Below are 25,537 nucleotides of genomic sequence, written 5' to 3' on the forward strand. Positions count from 1 at the left end.
ATGTTAAAAAACATCTATACTACCATGCATATATTATGCCGCCTCCACTCCCATGTGATCTCATACTCCCTTCATCCCAATTGATCTCATACTCCCTTCATCCCAATTTAATTGCACTATGGATTTTTCCCTTCGTTCCAATTTAACTGCACTATGGATTTTTTATCCAACATTTGATCATTTATCTTATTAAAAAAATTATGAAAAAGTTTAAAAAATAGTCACACATAAAATAATATTTATATTTTATTACCTGATAACAATAAACATACTAACCATAAAACTTTTTTAAATATAACAGCAAATCAAACGATAAATATAAACAATGCAAACATACGGTCTCTACAAGACGAGGAGGTAGTACACCATCCTCCTAAACGTAAATACACAAAAACCTCATGCGACATCTGCAAATGTTCTCCAGAAGTGAGCCGTGCCTTCCTTCCGTGACCCCCATTTCCTGTTTTTAGTTGATGAATCGGGGGGAAGCCGGCCCCACATGCAGTGTCACACTTCAATTCTCACGCCCAGCAGTTAATGCTTCCTTCCTTCCTCCCCCCCTCCCCATCCAAGCCATAGAAAGAGAGATTCAGATCCACCCGCGTCTTCTCTCCCGCCCCCACCCCCACCAGATCCCCTCTCCTCCACCCCCATCCATCCGGCGATCTCCGCCGCCGCCGTCGTCAGCGTCTGCGTCTGCAGCAGCTGCCTCCGCCTCAGGGGAGGAGGAGGCGGAGGAGCAGGAGGAGGGGGGGAAGATGTTCCTGTGGGACTGGTTCTACGGCGTGCTCGCGTCGCTGGGGCTGTGGCAGAAGGAGGCCAAGATCCTCTTCCTCGGCCTCGACAACGCCGGCAAGACCACGCTCCTCCACATGCTCAAGGACGAGGTACGCACCCCACCCCACCCCCACCCCCTTGGCGGATCTCTCCCCCTCCACGCACCCCAGATCTGGCCCCCGATCCGTTCCTTTTCGTGGATCTGATGCCGTCTGTGTGTGTATGCGTGCGTGCCTCGCGTTGGCGGATGCAGAGGTTGGTGCAGCACCAGCCGACCCAGCACCCGACGTCGGAGGAGCTCAGCATCGGGAAGATCAAGTTCAAGGCCTTCGATCTCGGCGGCCACCAGATCGCCCGCCGCGTCTGGAAGGACTACTACGCCAAGGTCTCGCGCAATCTCTTGTACTCTTTAATATTCTCTCTCTCAGATCTAGCTGATGGTGTAACTTTCTGGCGCCTATATTCCATTTTGCATGTCTAATTAAGAACAGAAATGATGTCATCCATAGGATAGAAGGGAGTATATACGATTATTTGAATTGTATTGGTCGTGGAATTTTGTAGGATCACTCTATTTGTTACCAAGAAAAAGAATTACGGGGATGGCAATAGCACAATTATGGAGTAGTTTTTAAGCCATGCTGGTATTTGGCTATCCTTTGTAATACTTTAGCATATTGCAATTAGATCAATACAGTTATACAGACATTGCCTAGTGTGATTGGCATAAATTTGGGTGTGTCAATCCATTAAACTACCGTGGCACATAAGAGATGCTGTGTTTCAAAAATAGTTTTTAGAATATCAGTTGCTGAAACATCTAAATAATTGTTAGTTGTCCATTTTCTATATTACATCTAAAAAGTGCCTTTTGTGGTAATGTAAGTCTGAAGGATTAGGATTTAAAGGTTGAAATACTATCTTCATTCCTCAGTATTCTTTTCTTCATGGGTGATATCTTCATTCCTCAGTATTCTTTCCTTCACTTCTTATCTTACAGCTAATAGTACGTAAAGCTGCACATTTCTTTCTATGCCATGCCACCTATTATTCTTACCTAACTTTTATCTGGTTAAAATATTATTTCTATAACATTCTCTGCTAAAATGATTTTCTTTGTCTATATTATGTCCTTTAAGGAATGCATTAGTACGTTACTGCATGGAACATGCAAAACTTGCGTGTTATGTCGTTGTCTATATATACTACAATCAATATACATCTGTAGTAGATTAGTTTGTATGTGCGCTAGTGTGCTGTGCTGTCGTTTTTTGAACCAAATGTAGGAACACATGTTTAGTTGATGATGCCTATGTTTTGTTTCCTATATTTCATTTGTTTATGCTAAATGTTTCCTTGACTTTATCAATACAATGTCCCTATCAATTTTTTTAATCTGGTACCATCTTGTGTGCTTGTGATAACCTTATTGTCTCAACAGGTTGATGCTGTGGTATACTTGGTAGATGCTTATGATAAGGAGCGCTTTGCTGAGTCAAAAAAGGAGCTTGATGCACTTCTATCTGATGATTCATTGGCAACTGTCCCATTTCTCATCCTTGGCAACAAGATTGACATTCCCTATGCTGCTTCCGAAGAGGAGCTGCGGTATCACCTAGGCCTTAGCAACTTCACAACTGGAAAGGGCAAGGTCAACCTAGGTGAATCCAATGTCCGGCCACTTGAAGTGTTCATGTGCAGTGTTGTCCGCAAGATGGGCTATGGTGATGGGTTCAAGTGGGTCTCCCAGTACATCAAGTAGATCCCTTGTCAAGACATACTTGCATACTTTGCCCATCGATCGATTTTTTTTTTCCTTCTCGTTTGTTTCAGTTGGTGGTTCTTCAGACAACAATCATCATGACGGTATGGAATGGAGGGTATGAAGAGAAAACAGTGTTTTAACATTGGGGACGATGCTCCATGTTGGATCTTTAGCCTCAAACCATTTGTTATGTCGAGCTCCTAAAATTCTTTTGCTTTTCCATAGGGCGTTTACCAAGGACTTGAAGATGATGAATTATAAGATTATTGGTTTCTTAAATGATGTTTTGCTTATGGATTGCTGCATAGTTCTCATTACATGTATTTCTATTGCCCATTTGCAGCACTTCTCTTTAATGCCTGGAACTATTTTGTGCTGTCAATGCATCGGACGCTGGTGAGTCGCCGATTGGTAGGATTCTCCTATAACCTCTGCTTTTAACTTAACATGAGGTTAAATCACATTCTAGTGTAACTCCTCTTTCCAACGGAAAAAAAAAAGCCACCCGAGACGTGGTACGTTCGAGATGCAAACCATAGAAAAGAAATCCTATCCTCTTATCTCGAAAATTATGCCCGTCCGGAGAATATGCAACTCGAAGGAAAAAATAAAGCACATGAAGAAATATCATCGTAAACTGTAAAAAGATAGAAAATACAACCATTTTCCATGCAAGAACATACTGCTGGTATGGATAAAAGAAAATATATTATAATAATACAAATGTCATAATAAAGTGAGCCGGTAGGGTTGTTGGAGGATGAACTCCTTTAGCGGGAGACCATGAACCTTTTTGAATTTAGCCTGAGAGTGCGGGAGAAATTGCTAGTTCAAATATGGTGAAGAAATGTGTAAAGAAAGTACATGTGCAGGAGGTTGTGGGATGTGTTTGTGCATGCTGAACTTGGATTGATTCCTCTAGTTATGTTTTTATAGCTTTAAGAGGATATCATAATGACGTGGAGGAGAGTATGACTATATATCCTAATAAATGCATCATGTGTCTTCTAGGGAAATTATTAATGTGCACCCCCGTTACTAATGGAGACTATCGATGTCGAAAGTCGGTGGATAACCCACATGGGTCTATCGCCAGCGTGGGATGCACATCAAAAGGGCAAATGGAGTCGTCAACCATTTATGGATATTTGAGGGGGGCCTACCAATCGGTGGTAGACAACAACAATTGGTTGTTATTTTGGCTAACGATACTTGCTAGTCCTCGTGAGCTAGGAATGATGATGACGTTGGCCCCGCTAGCCCTTATGCGCTGGGGAATGATGACGATAATAGGATGGGTGGGACTAAATGGGGCATCTTTCCATTTTTCCACATCTACCTAGGGAATAACAAGAGCTTTTTTGTAGTACTTAATACCGCGACGTGGGGCAGAGGGTGTCAGATACCACATATGTGATCAACAACCATTGCTCACTTAGCACTGTCATGTCTAATTATGATTCTAAAACATCATATAGCTATTTGCTAAATTTGTCCACTGTAGAGTAATATATGAATTGCTAACAAACTTAGTGACATATCGTCGATGCTCATATACTCAGCAACAACATAACAATAGACGAAAGCTAATGAACTTGGTGGTGTCAGTTTCTCGATCTGCTTTCTATTACAACTAGTGGGAACGAAAACAACAAAGACTAGCGGTTAGTTTCCTGATCAGCTTTCTATTACGACCAATGAGAACGAATATAACAAAAGAGTAGGTGTTCATAGTTAGATTCAGGGTCAAATGGATGGATTTGTTCTGATCTACTATGAGACTTGCCTTATTTGCATTTGGGTTTGAAAAATATCCTTCAATGCTGAATTGAATCTTCATAATCCAGGGCAAACATTTATTTCAATCTGATTTGAAAGTTGTCAAGATTCGAGGTAATACTTCCTTCTCTTGGTTGAAAATTTCTTCGGGATCTGAGAAATTCTTCAAATTTAAGTTGGAACATTATGTTTTTGAATTGAAGGTTGTAATTCAGTGTGAAAAAAAAATCTTGTTCATGAAAGTTTTACAATTCTAAGTAAAAATTTTGGTTCACCTGTTAAAGGCTATGAAATCCACTAATGCCTATTTGTGTATGAAAAGATTAAAACGTTTTTGATGTTTTGAACACAAAGTGACACGTCTTGTTTGCAACTTGTGCAATTCACATTTGTTCATGCATCGGTTGCTCCTTGAGCTAACCATAGATTTGGTGGCTTAATGCTTAGCTCTTTATCTCATATTCCTTCATGCACCAAATTCTCTCTTAATCTTCGAAACAACCGTTTAGACTATCTACATGGCAACTAACCGTTAGTCGATGGCAACATGCCCTAGTCTAGTCACCACTTTGACCTGCCTAGGTATGGGTATCTATCCTATTAGCGACTAGTGTTTATTAGAGCAACATTAATCAAGCCTAGACATAGCCACCAACACTTCGACTGTCTTTAACAAGTGTTCAAAAAAATGGCACTATGCGCAACCTAGGCGGGCCAACCGTCTTGCCAGGCTTCAATGCTGCTTCGAGGGCCTTGGCGTTGCTCGACAGATCTTGTGCAAGGTCATGAGGGACATGCAAGGTTTGATAGAGGTTGCACATGTTCACATGGAGGCGATGGGGTTTGATGCTTCCCAAGAAGCTTGCGAAGGTGGCTCGATGCTCCCCATCTCTCCTTCCTAAGCTGGCAGCAGTGAGGTATCCCTCACTCTACCATCTTTCTCGTCTCACATGAACAATTTTATATCATATAAAGGTTAAGATTGTTTCTTTTCTTTTTACCTCAACCCAAAAACATGGCTGTTTTTTGTCCTACTAGTGTCTAGAGATGTTCTACAACACCCACAGGACCCTATAGTTTCTTAATCCACAAATTGTTCTCTAGCTGTCTCCTTTTGTCATTCCCGGTACATTCCCTGTCTCTTGCCATAATTGTTGCACACTCTTCCTAGCACACCACCTCTAGCCTTATGCTCCCCCGTGCACCTGAGGCTCTAGTGCATGGTCGACTAATGCATTCCATTTGGTTGCCCCTCTTACAAGGCCCGTTGAGGGCCTAGGCATCAGGTGTGACCGCCTAGGGCTGTTATCTTTATATGCCCATGTTAGTTTTTTATCTATATTTTCAAAAAGGTTGTTTATCAACTTATTAATACTAATGGACATTGATAATTTATTATTTAGCAGGTGTTGGAGGGCAAACTCCTTCAACCGGGGATCATGGGGACACCCTTTTGGATTTGGCCTAGGGAGCGCAGTAGGGAGCTATGTCTTATGTGTGGAGAAAAATCTATTAGCTTTAATATAGATCGAGGCAAGGCACATACACAAATTTGAACAGTGTGAGGGCTTAATACCATACTCCTATGAGTTATAATTTTCAATGTGCTTGCTAACATTGACTCTACCCCCTCCTCTCCAGCATGGTACTCCCTTTATAGTCATAAGTGAATACCACAGTGCTTTAGAGGGGAATGGCCAGAAGCCCAATTAATGCTCCTGGTGTCTTCCAACGACACTATTAATGAGCACGTTCCATTCCTGTTGCCGGGCGCGATGGAACTAGCAGTACCTAGATGCAATTGACCGTTCACATGGGTGTGCATGCTCCCACATGGGCCACACAATGATAAGGTGGATAAGGGCACCAATCGTTTGAAGTTTTTTTTTCGGAGAGTCTGCTGATAGTTGGCTGTTACCCGAGCCAATGGCATATGTTTACCCTCGGGTTCCAGGGGTAATAATAGAGATACAACTGACAAGATTAATGGGACAAGGTGGGGCACACCACCATTTTTCTATACCTGAAATGATCCCTTTTGTCTATATTAATGTCGATACATGGGATAGGATGTGCCAGGCTGGCACACATGTCCGATGTCTTGGGGGTGGGGCACATGTACCTATGCTCTGATGCCCTTTTAGCCTACATCAAGGGTCACCTTGCTGCGGCGATAATATGTCTTTCGAGCAAAGGGGTCACTACAACCCAACCCCCTTTCGGCTTGACCTGGCTAACTAAACTCTTTTTGACACATTTTTTGGGTACCTCGAGCCTAGGGATGAAACCGGGTCGGGTACAGTCGGATAGCATCCTTCCCGTATCCTAACCCATATTTTCTTTTCGGGATGGGGTCGAATACAGATATTATCGAATACGAATACGAAGACGGATAATGTCGGGCACAAATACGGAATGGATACATGCTAAGACAGATACAAATAATCTCAGTTACGAATACTTATTCGGATACCAAATCAAAACAACAACTATATATACCACATATATAATAGCTATTCAACTATTCCATAAATCTTAAATACAACTATATCATGGAAGTAACAGCTAGCATTAGCAAAGCTTGTAAGGAAACATAATTGATTCATTAAATTATATCATTAGTGTGTTAGTATATATGAACAAGAAGTATAAATAAAGTTAATGTACATCTATATGGAACACTTAGAATAATATTTTTTGTTACTAGGCTTTAATAGTATGTGAATGCAACATGGGCTTTTGATGGGCTATAACTATCCGGGTCACATACGGATATTTAACCGGGTAGTACCCGTTTTTTTACCGGGTAACCCATATCCGTCGGATATCACATTCCCGAACTCGTATTTATATCCGAGAAAAAAAACCCGAATCCGACCCGAAATCCGTATTATTTTCCGGATACCCGATTTGGTGACCCGAATTTGTCCCGAATTAATTCGGTCGGGCGTGCGGACGGGTAATATCCGTCCCGTTTTCACCCCTACTCGAGCCACATAGTGAGGGGACCCTATTTCCCTCGTCATTGACAACATGTTATCAACTACATTAGGTACTTGCCCGATTATCATCTGCAACCAAAATCTAATTTTGATTAATTGTAGAGTTGATTTTAGGGTTAATTAGATCTATGCCATTACAAATTTGTCAGTTTAGAAAAATACCACTACAATTCACCAAATTGGAAATTTTGCCATTACAATTCGTCCTCAATTGTAGACATGCCATTTTATATGTCTTAAAGACCATTGGACCCACATGCAGCGCCTTGTAATTTTGTATTACCGAAAATGCCCCTGCTTCATCTCACTGACATGTGGGCCTTCTTCTCCACAGCCATCTCTATCCCCGACCTTGTCAAGGCAACGACACAGGCGGTTGGAGAGGAGTGCAGGAATGGCATGGCGCCGGCGAGCGCGTAGAGGTCTGAGGATGGAAGCGCTGCGACTGCTGGTCTGGCAAGCGCGCGGAGGTTGGAGACGAAGGGCGCAACGACGGAGGCCATGAGCGCGGCGAAGGTTGGCCCGGTGAGCGCACGGAGGGCGGAGGCGGTGCGGCGACGACTGGCCTGGCGAGCACTCGGAGGCGGCGGACGCATGGAGGCCGGGAGTGCTGCGATGGCTGGCCCGGCGAGTACGCGGAGGCGGCTTGACGACGGCTGGCCCGGCAAGCGCGCGGAGGCGGCGTGGCGACGGCTGGCCCAATGAGCACTCAGAGGTCAAAGGCATGGGTCGTGGCGACGGCTAGCCCGACAAGCACGCGGAGGTTGGAGGACAGGGGCGTGGCGACGACGGGCCGACGCGACAACGAGATGGCTTCGACGGCAGCGTCGTCGGTTCCCCCACGGCGGCGGTTCCGCCGGCGAGCCAAGGCAACAACAACGATGATTGGGCCCTGCCAGGGTCAAGGACGAGGATGGCTGTGGAGAAGAAGGCCCACGTGTCAGTGAGATGAAGTAGGGGCATTTTTGGCAATACTAAATTACAGAGCGCTGCATGTGGGTCCAATGGTTTTTAGGACGTATAAAATGGCATGTCTCCAATTGAGGAGGCATTGTAATGGCAAATATCTAATTTAGTGAATTGTAGTGGCATTTTTCTAAACTAACAAATTTGTAATGGCACGTATCTAATTAACCCTTGATTTTAAGGTGATATATCATGGTTTATTTTTTCTCTTTGCCTTTTAAATCAAAATACAAATATAAACACCTTTGCCTGTAAAATATTTTTTATTTCATTTAATTTCAATTGCACCATTAATATTATTCATCGATATCAAGACCAAAGACTGTCATGGGTCAACTCTTAAAGAGCCACTTCTCTTGCACTATGTTGGTAATGTTGATTTATATACTCGCTCGTGTCATAAATATTTGTCGTTTATGATATTTTGGTCAAACTTCTAAAATCCCGGTAAATAATTTTGTGTTATAATAAATTTATTAAATCTAATAAGTTTATGCTATTATGCTATTATTTTTATGGAAAAATCTGTGTATCATTTGCCTTGTACCTAATCTAAGTAGTTAAGAAACTTTCCGGAATCCCCTCTTCCTATATAGTTCACACACAAAGCTTGATTTCTAGGAGGCCACATCATCTATTAAATCATAGCCGTCCGATTAAATCCGGTGAGCTCTAGATTTTCGCCACGTGTCCATAAATTTTCATCTCTTCAGTCCAAAACCCACCAACTTTCAGCTAGGGTTGAAAGTGATTCGGATAATTCCCGTCCGATCGGATCGTTTTTCGGATTCGGATAGCTTCGGTCGGATAGTTCCAAAAAATTTCGGATTCAAAATCGAATTTGGATTTTTTTCTTTGGAAACAAATACGATATGGGTGATATCCATCGGATTCGGATATCCATCGGATACTATCCGGATTTTTTTCAGATATCCGGATGCATTAACCATTGAATCAAATCAGCTCGACCTAAAAAAGTCCATCCCAACGGCCCAACTAATGTTTACCTTCGCTGGTTCTGACTAACTGGTTTCAAATGGTCTAGGCGTCCACGATCACACAACCGCCATGGATAATTTCTTTTTTTGATATTAGTAATCACATATATTTAAAAATATTGATAAGTTATATACTTATATTAAGAAATAACAAGTGATATTTATTAGTTTAAAGGGTTTTTATGTTCCGATTAATATCCATCACCGTATCCATTTCGATTCGTATTCGCTCCGTATTTGTATTCGATAATATTCGATTCTGTTTCCGTATCCAGGTTTCCGATTCCGATTTCGATTAAAAAGAACGAATATGATAGAGCTAGTTTCCTACCGTATTCGATCCGTTTTCATTCCTACTTTCAGCCCAAAATAGCCCATCGTCATCCCACCACGTAGATCGTGTTTGAAATTGCCGCCACGTTGGTTGATAATATATGATAGTTCACTCACTTTGTTTTCTATTGATAGTGTTTGGAGTTGCTGCAATTTCTATTGATAGCTCAACATTTTGCATATGTACATATAATGCTAAACTTTGTTTGGTCTTTTGGCATGTTTTATAGTACTAGGTAGCTAAATCATCGAAATGCTTCATTTTAGAAAATATATGTTGATACGTACTACCTCCGTTTTATAATTTAATATGTTTGACTTTTGGTTATAACGTTTGACCATTCGTCTTATTTAAAAATTTAGTATAAATATAAAAAATGACAAGTCGTGCTTAGAGTTCTTTTTATAATAAAGTAAGCCACAAGAAAAATAAATGATATTTTCATAATTTTTTGAATAAGACAAATGGTCAAATATTGCAAGCAAAAAAAGGTAAACATCTTATATTATGAAACATAGAGAGTAATACTGTTATTTGTTATTTATTTAGGGGATGATATAGGTAAATTACATGCTATACTACAAGTAAATACAATTTATCTTTCTTGGGCCTCACATAAAACTGTAGAATTGTAAAGTTGTCATGCATTACTGCGCCTTCAACACTATCAAATATAAGATCTCCAACATTTTTTTTATCAAATTCTACTTTACTCCTTTTATCATATAGAATTCAATTTTACTATAAGTGTGGTTTTACCTATACAGTGGCCCGTCGCAATGCGCGGGTATCATCTAGTTGTATAAAATACTTGACCAAATATTATTCTAAACGATAAATATTTTTATCGCACCATTTTCGACTAGAGAGGTTTTTACCTGTATGCCATTAAAAAAAGATGGTGTCGGCCTCTATGCCACTAAAAAGTTCAGGCCTTCCTCTATGCTATCGTCTAACTTTATCGCAAACCCTCCATACCATTCAGTCCGTTTTTGGTGCTAACGGTGGGTAAAAATGACTTAGTTGCCTTTAGGGTTGAAATGCAATTTTAACAATTGGTTTTCTTCTATGCCATTCGGAGGGAGTACACAGGCACGTAGTATCTTTACAGCCAGGGGAGATGCATATTTCTATGTGCTGCACAAGAACACAAAGGCCAGCGGCTGCCAGTTCCAAGAAGCACCCCGAATCATGTTCTTTTCCCACCATTTCAGTAAAATCGACCACGCAGATACATGGCTTGATGAAGGCATGGCTTGATGAAGGCATGGCTTGCGCGTGCTCACTGCCACACCCCCGAGCTATTCATCGTTCATCAATCATATACATTGCTCTCCGATTTCTATAACACGCATGAATCGGCACCAGTGCAGTTGTCCCTCCATTACGGTTAAACAAAGAAAGCGATATATCCGAAGTAGAGGCCAAGCTAGATTAAGCTTCAGCCAAGCTTCTAGCTGACGAGGCCTTGGATGGAGCCGACGAGCGCGAACGCGCTGATGAGGAGGCAGACGATGCTGAACTCCTACAGGGACGATCCACCTGAGCGACCACCTAGGGCCTGCCTCTGGATGAAGTAATCTCCATAGGGAAGTAGATGGCAAGCGGCCAGGAGTTGAGCGCGCCGAGCAGTGCCGGCACCTCGTTGAAGCAGGGAAAGGCGAGTGCCACCGTCGTCGTGTTCGCCACGTCCAGCGTCCGTCCGGAAGCACACCCGCGCAGGAGGTTCACCCTCCACGGCGGCAGCAGTGGCAGGTTCACGGTGTGGAAGTCGTTTACGAACCGGCTCACCGGGAACCGCTCCGCGAAGAACCTATCCGCGAACTTGTCCGCCGCCGCTAGGGATTCGCTGCCACCGCTGAGAGAGGGGAATCGAGTGAGTGAGGAGAGAGAGACACGGTAAGCATCGGTCAAAGGAGGGTAAAATGGATATTTTTTTTTAGCTCGGGCTCACATGTCAGAGCTATTAAATGGTTAAACTCTGCCAGGAATGACATGGAGGACGCGATAAAGTTCGACGATGGTATAGAGGGAGGCTTGAATTTTTAGTGGCACAGATACCGGCACCATCTTTTTTAATGGCACACAGCTAAAAACCTCCTGACGAGATCCCTCCAGACTATTGAGCCGCCCGCCCTGCCAAAATCAACCGCGGCTCTTCGCGCGAACCCCTAAAGCAAGCGGCGTCGAGGAGCAGAGGAAGGGGAGGGGATCGCCGGCGGCCGTCCGTTTCTCCGGTGGTCGCCGCTCTTCCCCCCGCCAGGGCACCATGCAGAACCCTAGCGGCCACCACGCTACCCCGGCCTCCGCGGCTAAGTCCAAGTCCTCCGCTCCGGCCGCCGCGTCGGCGTCCGGCCAGGGCTCCTCTCACCACCACCACCACCACCACTCCGGCGGCGGCGCCGACGCTTCCGCCACCACCCTCAAGCGCAAGCGCGGCGTCTTCCAGAAAGACCGTACGCGCCCCCCCTTACTTTCGCTGTTTTCTGAATTTTAGTGCCTTTTTTTTTGTGTGCGTGATTCGAACTCGCTGTTTATGGTACGATTATTTTCCCCGTTCTTGCAGTGCAGCACATGATGTATGGATTTGGGGATGATGCAAATGTAAGCCCGCCCTTGACCTATGCCCTATTTGGTTTCTTAATTTTTTGGCTAGGAATTATTGTATGACTATATGGGGGATAGGATGCAATCTGTGTACTTTGTGTTATGGAACATTGGAGGTGTTAAATATTACTCACTCCGTTCCATATTATAAGACATTCTGGATTTGTCTAGATTCATCCACGTATCCATGTATAAAATTTTGTATATGCGTCTTGATTCGTTAGCATACATGTGGATCTTAGTAATGAAGTGAATAGCAATAACGATAATAGTTTGTAAGGAGGCCGTAAATTTATGGCACAGCTATAATATGATTGTTGAAAGAAAGAATGGATGCATGCTGTTCTCCCCTTGTAAGTGAAAATATTGCTGGCTCAAAAGGTATAAATGTTATCTTCCTGTTGGTTTTGCAGCCGCTACCAGAAACTGTTGCGCTTGTGGAGGACATTGTTGTAGAATATGTCACTGACCTGGTAAGCTTGCATTGTGTTCATCTTTCTTGTTTTCTCAGTTTAAGGATGCACTGTGCTAGTGGAGGACGTTGTTTGTCACTGAAGGTTTTATGGATGAAAGGAAAAATATTTGAACTTGAACATTCTTGTTTATTGTCCTCTTCAACTCAATGTCTTCTATTTTTTTTTTCCAAAAACGCAAGAGCCATGCCACCATGCGATTCATTTCATTAAGTAGGAGAGAAAATACAAAAGAGCAGTTCAAAAAAGGACTACTCAAAAGAGAGAGAAAAAAAAACACAAAAGGGCACAAGCAGGCATTGCCGAAGCGATGCGCAACCTGCGGGAGCTAAGCTCCTAAGGGGAGTGACCGAGCTAAGAGTTTGTGAAGAGCTCTTGCCCCAGCAGTGAACCACAAAACACTCTCTCTTGCCACAGCATCTAGGACGGAGACAGTATTAGGTGTGGCATTGTGGAAGATGCAGCCATTCCAGTGTTTCCAAATTTCCCAAGCCACCAAGATGATCAGAGAGTTTATCCCTTTCTTAGCTTCCTTATTGACACCTCTGACCACTTGAAACCACCAGCTGGAGTAACACCTTGATGAAGGTTGAGGTACTGAGGTTGCCATGCCTAACTTTTCCATAACTAGATACCATACTTGACGATCGAAGACGCGTGACACAAGGTGTTGTATTATCTCCTCCTCTTGATCGCAGAGAGGGCAAGCATCTGGGTCTCTTTTTCTGGACTGAGAGATTGATTAGGTTCAGTGACAACTTTTTATGTTCTTGAAATATTACTAGGGGATGCCCACCCATTGTTCATATTTGTGTACAGTCCAAGGTTTGAAATACTGTTTTGAGAAAAAGACATAATAGTACCTCTGGAAAACAAGTTACGAGGTCTTTACTAGACAAAACTTTGATTCCAAAATTTTGAATTAAAAACTCAATTAGCAGCCAATTACTTTTGTCATGGATTCAAACTTTTGCCATGGATAATGCTATTTTTTCATAGGCGTGGCATATATAATAGATTAATGTACCTACACATAATGTTGCAAGAAAATGTACACATTATACAATTTCAAATTTGTATTTGAATTATCAAATTTTAATTTAAATTGTTCTGGCCTGTATACACCAGTGCCAGTCAGCGGTTTAGCAGTGGTTATGCATCCATGGTGGAGTCCGTGGTGGAGCCAATAGCCTTCATGTTAATCATAATTCATAGAACTTTGCCATCTTTTCACAGTTCTTTCCTGGTTAACAATATCTGCTAACTATATTATGAAATGCACTTACTTTAAAGTCTCTATACAGTTTCCTTGCCTGCATGATATGGATCGTAATCTTACAGATTTATGAAACTGTACCTGTATGGCATGGGGTGAAGAAATATAGACATATGACATTTGTCCATGAATTTCTTTTTGTAGATAATGTGTTCATGCATGATCCGGAAATGTGACTGGATTTTTTAGTCTCTTTACCCTGCAAACTTTGCCCCAGGTTGTTGCAAAAAGTGTTACATGAACATAATCTAGGATGCACTCTGCAATGGTGCCAATAGGTTAACACTTATATTGCTTGCACACACAACAAACACAAAATTTAGTTAACTGTAATTTTTGGATTTAATTTTAAATACCTGCAGGTGGATAAAACCACATATATATCTACTGTTTGTTTATGATTCCATAACTGGTTGGCTGGATGCAAAATGTGCACTTTCTTAGGTCCACAAGGCCCAAAACGTTGCATCAAAGAGGGGCAAGCTGTTGACAGAAGATTTTCTTTACCTCATTCGCAAGGTATATTTCTGAACTCCACATGTGAAGTTGCTTGCAATACTAGTTGACTAGAGCATGTTAAAACTTTTCTACGTGCTTTCTTTCTAGGATGTACGGAAACTGCACCGTGCCACTGAGCTACTCTCCATGAATGAAGAGCTCAAGCAGGCAAGGAAAGCTTTTGATGTGAATGAAGAAACATTGGCGACAAATAACGAGTGATCTCTTTTGAGAAAACTCGGAAAGTTATGTGTAGTACTGAAACTGGCCGTATAAGATCATTGCTCCTCCAGAATATGTGCATCCATTTGTAATTTGTACCACTTCTTTAGGAAGGCAATGAAAGTATGAAACATTGCGATGGGGGTAAGATAATCGTGTTTGGTGCAATTGCCTTTTACGGCATGATCATCTGCCCGGGCTGCCCGCAACCTAGGCAGCCGATGGCATTTGGCAATTTGCTTCTGTTTTAATCTAGAGTCGCAAATGATAATTTTATCTTGTTGTGAAAATATGAAAAGAATATGAGAGCCATGACAATTAGATAAAATATTTTCGTCACTCCTTAATTTTCGATCCTCTGAGCAAAGCACAACAGTTTTAGATATATATTTCTACAACAGCTTAAAGAAACCAAAAACACACAAAACGTAGCACATTATAATAACAGCTTAAGTACTCTTGCTATTCCGTAACCAAAAGTGAACTTAGAGATGTTAACGGCGTGAGTGCAATGATTGAGAGTGGTTGCACTTACTAATATTATTTACTTAGCATTGACAGAAGGATGGTTCTTTAGCTACGTCATGTGCTTGGAGTGTCCACCTAGATTTACTTGCTCAATTTATTCCACGCATTTAGGGTATATACAAAGATGTTTATTAGTTGGCTCTCTCAATCGTCACATAAATAAGTTTGGTGGAGTGCAGGAAAGAGAGGGAATACGAGAGAAAAACTATTGTTATACATAGTAATGGTTTAGAGTCGATTCTTAGCATTTATTAAAGTAAATTTTCTTACATGAGAATGGATAAAAAGAAAACTAGCGCAATTTTTTTTATTGTATTAATAAAAAAACATACCTAACTCTACCAATGTACGTATCATTATAAAATATGTTTTTGTTTCTCACGTGAATCAAATAAGAGTCGATAATAGACTCTACTTTTGAACCTGCCCTTATATATATTAGCTTAAATACATTAGCACCTTTATCATTACTTTAGTACTTAAAATACCACCCAATGTTTCTTTTTCGGGGTAAATATTAGCATATAAAAAAGAAAAATAATAAGACTGTCATTATAATTTTACTACATCGAAGATATGTCATCCTAAGCCATGTGTCATTGACTCATGTATGTTTTCTATGTCCGTGAGTTACCAATGACATATCTTAAACTTTACAAAATTATAATGACATATTTATAAATTTTCCATAGAAAAATATACCTAGAAGGGCTAAAATGTTGACAATACGGGGCCGCAAACTAACCCCGCCCGATCCGAGGGGCTAAAATGCAAACAAACCAAACCAAAGAGAAGAAAAGTTTGGAGAAACGCTCGTACTAATTTCCAGTATTCGCAAGGGTGCAAACGCGAAACGAACCCAATCACAGTGTCGTACCAGCAAACGCGTCCGAATTCCTTCACCGCCACCGCCACGAAGGACAAGTCCACTTCTCCTCCCTCCTCCTACCTCACCCCCCGCGTCGCCCGATTCGCCGCCGCCGTGGAGCTCGCCGGAGAAGCGGAGTGGCCGCTCTCGCGGACCGCCATGGGGCCGCCGCAGAGGGACAGGGGAGGCGGCATCGACATCGAGGCGTGCGCGCGGCCGATCGCCGTCGACCACCGCATCAAGCTCCCCTACTACTTCCGCATCGCCGACAACCTCCTCCGCCAGGTCAGGGCCACCCACCTAGCCGTCCCCGTGGAACCCCTCCCGGGACGACGGTTTTCTCTCCTCCTGTTGATGGAAGCGCCGCCTAGTTTGGTAGCACAGCTGCGCCGCCTAGTTTGGTCGGGATATCGGGACTCGACGAATTGGGGATTTTTTTCTTTACGCGATTAGGGTGGATTTGCTTGGCTTCGATGCCAAATCGTGTTAATGTTGACTGGATTGATGTGGTTTGCGTAGGCTAAGATATACCGAGACGAGAAGAATCTCGTCGACCTGTATGTCATCCTCCTGCGATACTCGAGGTGAGATTTATCTTGACAACTTTTTGTTCATGGTGTCGAGTTCTGGTGTCACAACTGACGTGTGTTTGTGCGCAGCTTGATTTGCGAGACGATTCCGAAGCATCGTGACTACCTGGCATTCAAGTCGAGAGAAGTGGATTTCTTCAGACTTGCTCCACATAACCAATCTGTACTCACTCTCGCTTTACTATATGGTTTTAAGTTGTCTATTGGATCGCAGTTGATTGTTTTGAATTTTGGATAACAATGCCTTTTGAATTTTGGATAACAATGCCTTTTGAATTTTGGATAACAATGCCTTTTCTCTATACGCTGTGTTTAAGCAACGGCGGCCTTTGTTGCAGAAACTCGTTGAAGTGCTCAGTGAGCTTGAGTCACTGAAGCCAGTTGTGCAGCGGCAAATTGCTGAGCATAACAAAGCAGGAGGAGGTGCCATCCAATCTAATAGTAGTATAAATGGAACCTTGGCTGTAAATAATATATCACAGCAGCATATGGCAACCCCATATACCTATCAGGTATATATATACTCCTCCTGGTTATTCATTCCCATTACTGTCAATCTGTCAGCTTCTCAAATGCTTTTTCTGGTTTACTTTCTTATTCTTTATTCTTTTTCTTATCCAGCCCTCTGTAGGATGTAATAATGGACAATTGCAAAGATTTGTCCCTGGTGGGAATCATCAAGTGGCACCGTTAATGAGTGCTCAACCTGATAGGCGGACCCACAAACAGTATGTGTATATCTCGGTCATATTTATGTGTATGTTTTTGGTGTTTTATTTGTCTTAATAAACAGACAATTATTAATTTCCATATTGATACTGTGGGCTATTAATTAATAAAAGGGAGCTCAGTTGACATGTTTATTAGCTTACCTAAAACATGATAGCATTGTTCAAGGAGGCTGTAGTCAGGCAGCAGGGTGGCACCTAGCTGGAGCCTAGGATTGACTAGGGAGAGGTGGTGCAAGGAGGAAGTGACCAAGTATAGGCAATAAGCTAAAAAAAAGTACCCATTGGCTAAAAGAAATTCCAATTCAAGTACATAAATAGCAAATCGAAGCATGCCAACAGCCAACTTGTAGGAAAAAAAATTTGTTTGATGACATTGACACCAATGTGCTAAGTGCTAGCAGTGAGTGATCAACTTACACCTCCAGGGAAATCCAATGCAAGAATGATATTCAGCTAGTAGTTTTAGCATTGAAACATGAATCAAGAAAAAAAATAACCTTGTTTGTTTTCCTAGTGCCTTGCTTGAATAGTTGAATGCTTGGTGACTTGTAGTAGAGACCGATAACTATGAGACTATGAGCTATCATCAAATCCGAAGTACACTGTTGTGAATTAAATTTGATATGGCATCAAGCCATGAACTACTGAATATCACAGCCAAGAAGCAACGGGGGTGATTGTTTGGCAAACGGCATATTTGCAAACGGAAAATAATGTGAATAAAACTTTTATATACGTATCCATAGTGAGCTAAAAGCCAAGGCTAGAAAATAAACTTGGGTGAAAAAACACCAAAATCAACTCCAAATTTAAGGTTGAAAATAAAATTTTGGCTTATAAGCATAAACAGCGAAAATATGTGGTCAAACAAGCAATGAAGCAAATTACCAGAATAAATTAACCAAGTGACGTTTGGGTTCCTCACTTGTTAATCCAGTAGCAGCAGCAGATGATGAAATCCTGCTTACAGGAGTACAACAAAACTGAGAATTTGAGATACAGTAATTTCTTTCACAATGGACACTTCATAAACTGAGATTTGTAGATGCAGATCTTGATTTATACACAGCCACAGCAGCAACAACCATCCAAGCATCCACCGGACCACTACACCACCACCACCACGGCCACCAGCAAACCAATCGACCACAGAAAGGCAGGTGCAGCAAGAAGCAAGCAAGCACAAGCGTTCCAGCAAGCAATTTAATTCAAGGAAGAAACACCATTCCACCACCACCAGCCACACCCACAACAAAAACAAGAGCAGATTGTATAAAATATCAGAAAGACAGAGAGTATAGAGTAGAATAGCAGGGCACAGAACAGAGCACAGAATATATAGAGACCAGAGAGTAGAGACCATTCCACCACCACCAGCCACACCCACAACAAAAACAAGAGCAGATTGTATAAAATATCAGAAAGACAGAGAGTATAGAGTAGAATAGCAGGGCACAGAACAGAGCACAGAATATATAGAGACCAGAGAGTAGAGACCATTCCACCACCACCAGCCACACCCACAACAAAAACAAGAGCAGATTGTATAAAAATATCAGAAAGACAGAGAGTATAGAGTAGAATAGCAGGGCACAGAACAGAGCACAGCATATATAGAGATCAGAGAGTAGCAGAGAAAATTGACAGCGTTGGTCATGTTGGTGCTGCACTGCTGTTGTGGATGTCCAGACAAGCAGTCGGCATCATGGAGAAAATATAGACGATAGCTGGTGGGGACTGGGGGAGGACAGGGATGATGGAGTAGACTTAACAGTAGGCACAGTCTGGCGTGGAGCAGTAGAGCAGAGCAAAGGAGGGTGATTGTGGATCTAACTGCGGCTGTGGCAGCAGTGTCCTGAATCGACCTCGTCCACCCTAAACCCTAGCTGCCCCTGCTTACGGTCTAATTCGGGGATTAGGCTGGGCTGTCTGGGGTGGATTTGGTAATCATTGATTCTGTGCATGTCATAGTTTTAAAATGTAAAACTGTGAAACATCATTATATGGTAAGAGGAAATATTGAAGAAGGCCAGTTGGTTTGCAGAATCGGTTAAAAGTGATTCAACTTATATTTGTTGGATGCGTTATAGCAAGAATGTTACTTTTATTTGCATGCTGTTGATTAAATTTTCCTTTATTCCTATTTAACTCTCTTATCAATCTGGTTTCTGGAGAAAATTGACAAATTCATTATTTATGCCTGACATATTGGTAGCCATTTGTGTTAATAAACTAAAACTTATCATTTGCTGGCTGTTTTAAACAGACATGTAAATCTCCCTTTTCCTAAAGAGGAAACATTAGCTAGACATTCTATATTGGGACCTAATGGGCTTCATGGGCAATGGATGGGTCCTGTTACTGCAATCAAGGTATGGCTATTTTCATCTCATTTTCTGAATGTCTTTGCTTGAAAATTTAACCATACAGAAGACAGCAATAGTTGTATTGATTTCGTTAATGCTTGTTGCAGGTTCAGTATCCAAGCAATCTTGATCTAATAAAAAGTGACGTCTCTAGGTGAGAATTTAAATGCTTACAGATTAATATCTCTAACATGTTTTTTCCTTGTCTCTTTTCTTCCAGCCTTGTGTCGAACTTCTTTCAAATTGGAGAAGTTTCTCTTATAAATTATCTTCCTCATTTACTAGCTCAATAAACCTCATATGTAACCCAGCGTTTCTTGGAACTTCTGTATAATTGAATTGCCTCTAAAAAAATTTCTACACAACTTCAAAGATCCAGTATGACAAAAAGTTACAAAAAACTGTAAAGAACAACAATAAAAATGTAAAACAAATTGACTATTCCAAAATGTATCGTGGAGTTTTCTTCTTTTATTTGTTTATATTTGTGGAATTCATCTCTATCTCTTTTTTATCATTGCATGATATTTATATTTTACTGCCTTATATTTATTTTTTTTAATTCTAAAAAATACGTTGTTTCTTGAGCACATAGTTACCCCTGATCATTTTTTTCAGCTATGTTCGAATAGCCCTACAGTTTCTTTTTGGTAGGAACCCAGATATTATTTTTACAAACCAATTTTCTAAAGTTTGTCAACAATTAATGCAGTACTATATGAGTATATTCGTTCCTGGTAACAGAATTTTTTCTGATAAATTCACATTCGGCAATTGTTTTGAATCAACCAGATTTGAATAACTATTAGTATACTGTAAGAAAACTTACTGGCCACTGTTCAATTTCAGAGTCCTTGTGAGGTGAAATGATGCCGTGTAATTTAAACAGTGATAATTGTTTTCAGGAATTTTATCGGTTATACAAAAGCTTAAAGCATTTTCTTGAAATAATTTTAGTGATGACGTGCTACATACTAATAGAACCACCTGACAGAAATGTTGATTGGCTCTACTAGGTAGATGTTTTGAAAGAAAGAATGACATCCTAATTTGAAAGTAGAGGTGCTTATTCATATCATTGCAATAGTAGGGATTGCATCTGGGCTTAATCATATTTGTATGGAAAGTAGTTCATGCTCATCTGCTGACAGCTTTATGTTTCTTATCATGTGACATTGGCACCAACTTGCTTATGCAGTTTATTGCCATCTGTCTTAAACCAAGATGGTCAGAATGGTCTCAGTGCAATATCCGCAGATCGCACGCAAGTCGAGAATGATGATATGATATCTGTTTTGTCTCTTGATGATGGTCGATGGTCCAAACCGGCAGAAGAATGCACCTCTGTTCCTTCTGCTTTTCTGGAAGAAGAATTGTCCCAATTGAGTATTAGACAGCCTTCACCTCCTCCTATCTTGGCAGAGTTAGAGCGCAAGCCAATTGCTCCATCGGAGGTTGCCGATCCAAGACCAGGACTTGCTACCCCAGAAACCGGGCGTTATCAGAACTTACATGTTGTAAGTTGAAATATTGTTCTCTCCTTTGAAAGTTGAAACTATAATATTGTTCTGGACCTATAGCTCTATGCTAAGCACTTGAGTATTAATCTTCTATTTACATTTGATGTATTAATCTATTGCGGTTGACATAATTTTACTGATGATTTAAATGCTACTTTCTTATTAGCCGGTAAAGTTGATGGAGTGTTTTCTAAGGGTTGCTGAGGCAAACACTAAGAGAGGTTTAGAAACATGCGGAGTTCTTGCTGGTACCCTGGTATGTACATTCCCCAAGGAAACAAAGAACAGTGATTCGACTTGACTTCTTAACTACTTACTTTTGCTATATTTTTCTGTAGAAAAAGAGAACCTTTTATGTGACTGCGTTAATAATTCCAAAACAGAAATCTACATCTGATTCAGTAAGTTGTAAATATTTTATGTTACTTGATGAGTACGTTAACCATGGCACTTCAAGAGATTATAAGAGTTACTTGTTTTTCTTTATCTTACAGTGTGAAGCGACAAATGAAGATGAATTATTTGATGTTCAGGACAAGGGCTCACTTTTCACTCTTGGTTGGATTCATGTAAGTCTGGTTTAATGAAACTCTGGTATCACAGATGCCTTTTTGTTGTTTATTCAAATCAATAGAGTACATTTATCGTGTTACCTAAAAGTGGTAATGCACTTATTTTAGTACATTTGAAAAATATTTGAGGATCATCAGTAAAGATGAACTTCCTTGCATTAATAAACCAACTCAATAACTTCTTTCACAGAATTATGGAAAATTAGCTGCTTCTCTGCCATGTAAAAGAGTCTAACCTCTTCTTAAACACTGGGAATGATTAATGTAATGCCAAATTCTTCAGCTGGCATGCCACTGGGTATTTTTTGAAGCTTGTTGGTAGAATACTCGATTGCCCATATTCAAGAATGGGATTGTTGGTACATGCCCAATTGTCATTCTTTGTTATCTGGCTGGGGTTTTCAGCACCTATTAGCAGGACTTCTGTCTTCTTTTTTGGTAAATTTACAGTAAGGACAAAAACGGCCTTGAAATTCGACCAGTGTCCACACCATGACATGTACTATGTTTATTATAAAATTCTGCCAAAATATTATTCAATTTTCATGCATAAATAGGGCAGTGCTTTGCTTTTATTAATATTTATGAGTGGTTCCAGGAGATACAACTGAATAACACATCTCATGCAACCTTTTTTTTTTGGTTTATTTGATTAGAACAATTGTGAGTATAATCTGTTGGGCCTGCTTTCTTGCATTTAAAGAATCTATTTTTTCTGACATCACTTCTGTCCTTTTTCCAGACACACCCAACACAGTCCTGCTTCCTATCCTCCATTGATCTCCATAACCAGTATTCTTATCAGGTAATGTTTGCTATATTGGATCTAACATACCATACCATTTGGTGCCACAATTTCTACTGTAGTAATAAATGTTCTCTTGCCTACACTTTATAGTATTATTTATCTAATAACTGTTTTGTTATTGATTTTAACGAGTAAAATACCAAACAAATGCATTTCCTAGAGTTATTGTCAAGATATTGTCCAGTAGTGGAATTATAAATGATTGCAATTCATGCATCTCCCTTTCTAGACCAGTAGCTGAAAAAGGTTTTGTTTATGACATGTGCAATTTATCCGGTGCTCATGGCATTATTTTGTGATATCTTTTGATTTTATCAGAATATTATTGCATACCCAAACATGGTTTGACTCAATATGGTGGTTTGATTTCTATATATTATTGTGTTCGATTAATTACTAGAGTAGCTTGTGCCTTGCTAATTTGCTTAATATTTACTGGCTAGTAAATTGCACGATGTTGCTGCGTCAGAATTTTCTGCCTGAATTATTTCATTAAAAATCATTATTTTCTATTTGTTCATGTGTTCGACAATTGTTACTTTTACCAACAGGTGATGTTACCTGAAGCAATTGCAATAGTTATGGCACCTACTGACACAAGGTAAGTGATCTGCTCTGTTGAAATTTAATTTTTTTGGTGATTGTTTTTTTCATAGAAAAAGCCAAATGGCATATTTACAAATGAAAAATAATTTGTTAATAAAAATTTTATATACGCATTCTTATTGATCTAAAAGTCAATGCTGGCAAATAAACTTCAGTCAAAAACCTCAAAATCAACTCTAAATTTAAGGTTGAAAATTCAAATTTTGGCTTATAAGCGGAAACAAAAAGGATTGAGGTGTTTTTGTTTGGTTGCCAATTTTTCTGTGAATTCTTTTACCATCACTTCTCTTGACAAAGAAAATATGAGTTCCGTACTCCACATCAATGAAGAATCATATTTATGGACACTAGGATTTGAACCCTGGAGGCCGGTGGTCATGCACCCATGTCACTCCGCCACATCAATGGTGCCTCTTACACCAGGATTTTACCATCACTATTCACTAAGATTTGCATCTCTTGATGCTAATTTTGAAGCATATATAATTTGCATCATTGCAACTAAGGTCAAAATGTGCAATCTGTTGCTTCTGTGACTGATAGTTCAGTTTCATAATTTACTGCTGAATTATTCGCAAACTTCCTCTGACAGTGTATTTTTTAAAGCTCATTTACTGCTATTTCTTTTTACTCTAGGTTTGATGATTTTTTTTTGAATCTGAATTAATAACCTGGAATGTTGATTGTCTGCTTGCTAGTTTGTGAAAGCCTTTTATGTTAAATATGTTTTGCTTGAACAGAAAACATGGTATATTTCATCTCACTGATCCTGGTGGTATGGGCGTGATCCATGATTGTCCGGAGAGAGGATTTCATCCGCATGAGGCGCCTCTAGATGGCTCGCCAATTTATGAGCATTGCTCCCATGTGTATATGAACCCCGATGTAAAGTTTGATGTGATCGACCTTCGATGATGGTGAGAAATTTCAACTTTATCCCTGAAAACTGGACTGGCAGCTGTTGCCTTTATTTTTTTTAACTATGCTGAAGAATCTTGAATAACGATGTAAGTGATTGTATATAGCTATTGCATGTATAGAGTTTTGTTGAATTGAAAATCTTCGGTAGCTCCGGGGTACTTATAAATTTATGTAGAAATTTACAAAATTATAAATAATTCTTAAAGTTCTTTTAGTAATATATATCAAATCGTAACAAAATAATTAATAATTATATAAATTTTTTGAACATACACATTTCTCTGGTTATATGATTAGTGCAATCTCTATGCACCACCCAACTTGTTTCACCGGAGAAGTATGCGTTGTGCCAAGTGGGAGCATAGTAGTCGTTGTCGGTTAAGTTGGTGAAGAGCCCTTCTGTAGAGGTGGACAACTTAATAACAATGGTGGCGACGCCTTTTCCATCATCGAAGTAGGATTCGCCTTGAGACACCCATTCTCTTCCAATGTGTATGTGTCTGGAGCTCTTCTTCTTGCAGGGTTCGGGCTTGCCATCTTGCTCCTTGTTCTTCTTGGGCCAATTGGCTACGAAGTGGCTTGTATTCGCCACACTCAAGCATACCCTCTTGGATTGTCGAGTCCTTGTCCTGTTGTCGTGCTTCTTCTTCCCATAGCCATCATACTTTAGAAACTTCTTGAATGTCTTGATGACAAGGGCAAAGTCTTCCTTCTTAAGCTTGGCTTTGGCCTTCAAGGTGATCTCCTTGTTCTTGACGATGGTGGTATTCTTGGTAAGAGACTTAATGTGCTGGGCGTCTTCTTGCAATAGCTTGGAGTGAGTTGCTTGAAGTTTTCCATCTCTCGAACGAGAGTGAGCAAGGTGGTCTTTCTTGGTGCAATGGCTTAGAGTAGCCTGTTGATAATGACACGGTCGGACATGTCTCCACTTTCAAGATCACGAATCTTATTGATGATAACCAAAATGCAATCGTACATCTGTTGTGTAGTCTCATCATCTTTCATCACGAACCTTCCAAGTTGCCCTTCTAGTAACTTGATTCTTGATTCTCTCACTCTGGCGTATCCTTCATGAGCGAGCCGGAGAGTATCACAAATCTCCCTGACTTCCTCAAGTTGCTCCACCTGGTTGAATTTTTTGAGGCTTCACCCACAATCGCACTTGTAGCTTGAGTGTTGATGTGGATGGTTGATTCTTGTGTCGTAGTAAGCTTGCCATCACCTTCTAGAATGTCCACACCGGTGAGAATAAGCTTCCACACACTAGGATGCAAAGACATTCGATACAATTTCATCTTGTGCTTCCAACCGACATAGCAAGTCCCATCGA

At 40.7% G+C, this 25,537-nt stretch overlaps 3 protein-coding genes across 3 annotated transcripts; all 3 read left to right on the top strand.

Moving 5' to 3' along the window:
* Nucleotides 1-586: 586 nt before the first annotated feature.
* Nucleotides 587-2,835, top strand: LOC102711475 (GTP-binding protein SAR1A). Its single transcript, XM_006644079.2, has 3 exons — nucleotides 587-887; nucleotides 1,031-1,162; nucleotides 2,219-2,835. The coding sequence occupies exons 1-3, from the start codon at nucleotides 759-761 to the stop codon at nucleotides 2,537-2,539; spliced, it is 582 nt and encodes a 193-aa protein (XP_006644142.2). The 5' UTR covers nucleotides 587-758; the 3' UTR covers nucleotides 2,540-2,835.
* An 8,880-nt stretch (nucleotides 2,836-11,715) lies between these two features.
* Nucleotides 11,716-15,034, top strand: LOC102711745 (transcription initiation factor TFIID subunit 13). The gene is made up of 5 exons (XM_015838298.2): nucleotides 11,716-12,077; nucleotides 12,188-12,225; nucleotides 12,642-12,701; nucleotides 14,422-14,496; nucleotides 14,584-15,034. The coding sequence occupies exons 1-5, from the start codon at nucleotides 11,891-11,893 to the stop codon at nucleotides 14,695-14,697; spliced, it is 474 nt and encodes a 157-aa protein (XP_015693784.1). The 5' UTR covers nucleotides 11,716-11,890; the 3' UTR covers nucleotides 14,698-15,034.
* Nucleotides 15,035-16,090: 1,056 nt separating this feature from the next.
* Nucleotides 16,091-24,377, top strand: LOC102712302 (AMSH-like ubiquitin thioesterase 3). Its single transcript, XM_006644082.3, has 14 exons — nucleotides 16,091-16,378; nucleotides 16,613-16,677; nucleotides 16,753-16,846; nucleotides 17,022-17,195; nucleotides 17,305-17,411; nucleotides 19,681-19,786; nucleotides 19,888-19,934; nucleotides 20,979-21,297; nucleotides 21,467-21,556; nucleotides 21,639-21,701; nucleotides 21,795-21,869; nucleotides 22,615-22,677; nucleotides 23,232-23,281; nucleotides 24,027-24,377. Exons 1-14 carry the CDS (start codon nucleotides 16,253-16,255, stop codon nucleotides 24,199-24,201), a joined length of 1,554 nt encoding a protein of 517 aa, XP_006644145.1. The 5' UTR covers nucleotides 16,091-16,252; the 3' UTR covers nucleotides 24,202-24,377.
* Nucleotides 24,378-25,537: the final 1,160 nt, after the last annotated feature.

Source organism: Oryza brachyantha, chromosome 1 (assembly GCF_000231095.2).
Source record: "Oryza brachyantha chromosome 1, ObraRS2, whole genome shotgun sequence".
In the NCBI taxonomy this organism is placed as follows: Eukaryota; Viridiplantae; Streptophyta; class Magnoliopsida; order Poales; family Poaceae; genus Oryza; species Oryza brachyantha.

What these genes read in the sequence shown, in the direction of transcription:
- LOC102711475 (XM_006644079.2), top strand. Translation starts at nt 759, where the DNA reads ATGTTCCTGTGGGACTGGTTCTACGGCGTGCTCGCGTCGCTGGGGCTG. An exon ending in TCCACATGCTCAAGGACGAG is followed by an intron (nt 888 to 1,030) that starts GTACGCACCCCA and finishes TGGCGGATGCAG; the next exon opens with AGGTTGGTGCAGCACCAGCC. An exon ending in GGAAGGACTACTACGCCAAG is followed by an intron (nt 1,163 to 2,218) that starts GTCTCGCGCAAT and finishes TTGTCTCAACAG; the next exon opens with GTTGATGCTGTGGTATACTT.
- LOC102711745 (XM_015838298.2), top strand. Translation starts at nt 11,891, where the DNA reads ATGCAGAACCCTAGCGGCCACCACGCTACCCCGGCCTCCGCGGCTAAG. An exon ending in CGGCGTCTTCCAGAAAGACC is followed by an intron (nt 12,078 to 12,187) that starts GTACGCGCCCCC and finishes CCGTTCTTGCAG; the next exon opens with TGCAGCACATGATGTATGGA. An exon ending in TTCTTTACCTCATTCGCAAG is followed by an intron (nt 14,497 to 14,583) that starts GTATATTTCTGA and finishes CTTTCTTTCTAG; the next exon opens with GATGTACGGAAACTGCACCG.
- LOC102712302 (XM_006644082.3), top strand. Translation starts at nt 16,253, where the DNA reads ATGGGGCCGCCGCAGAGGGACAGGGGAGGCGGCATCGACATCGAGGCG. An exon ending in GATAGGCGGACCCACAAACA is followed by an intron (nt 17,412 to 19,680) that starts GTATGTGTATAT and finishes TGTTTTAAACAG; the next exon opens with ACATGTAAATCTCCCTTTTC. An exon ending in GTCCTGTTACTGCAATCAAG is followed by an intron (nt 19,787 to 19,887) that starts GTATGGCTATTT and finishes TGCTTGTTGCAG; the next exon opens with GTTCAGTATCCAAGCAATCT.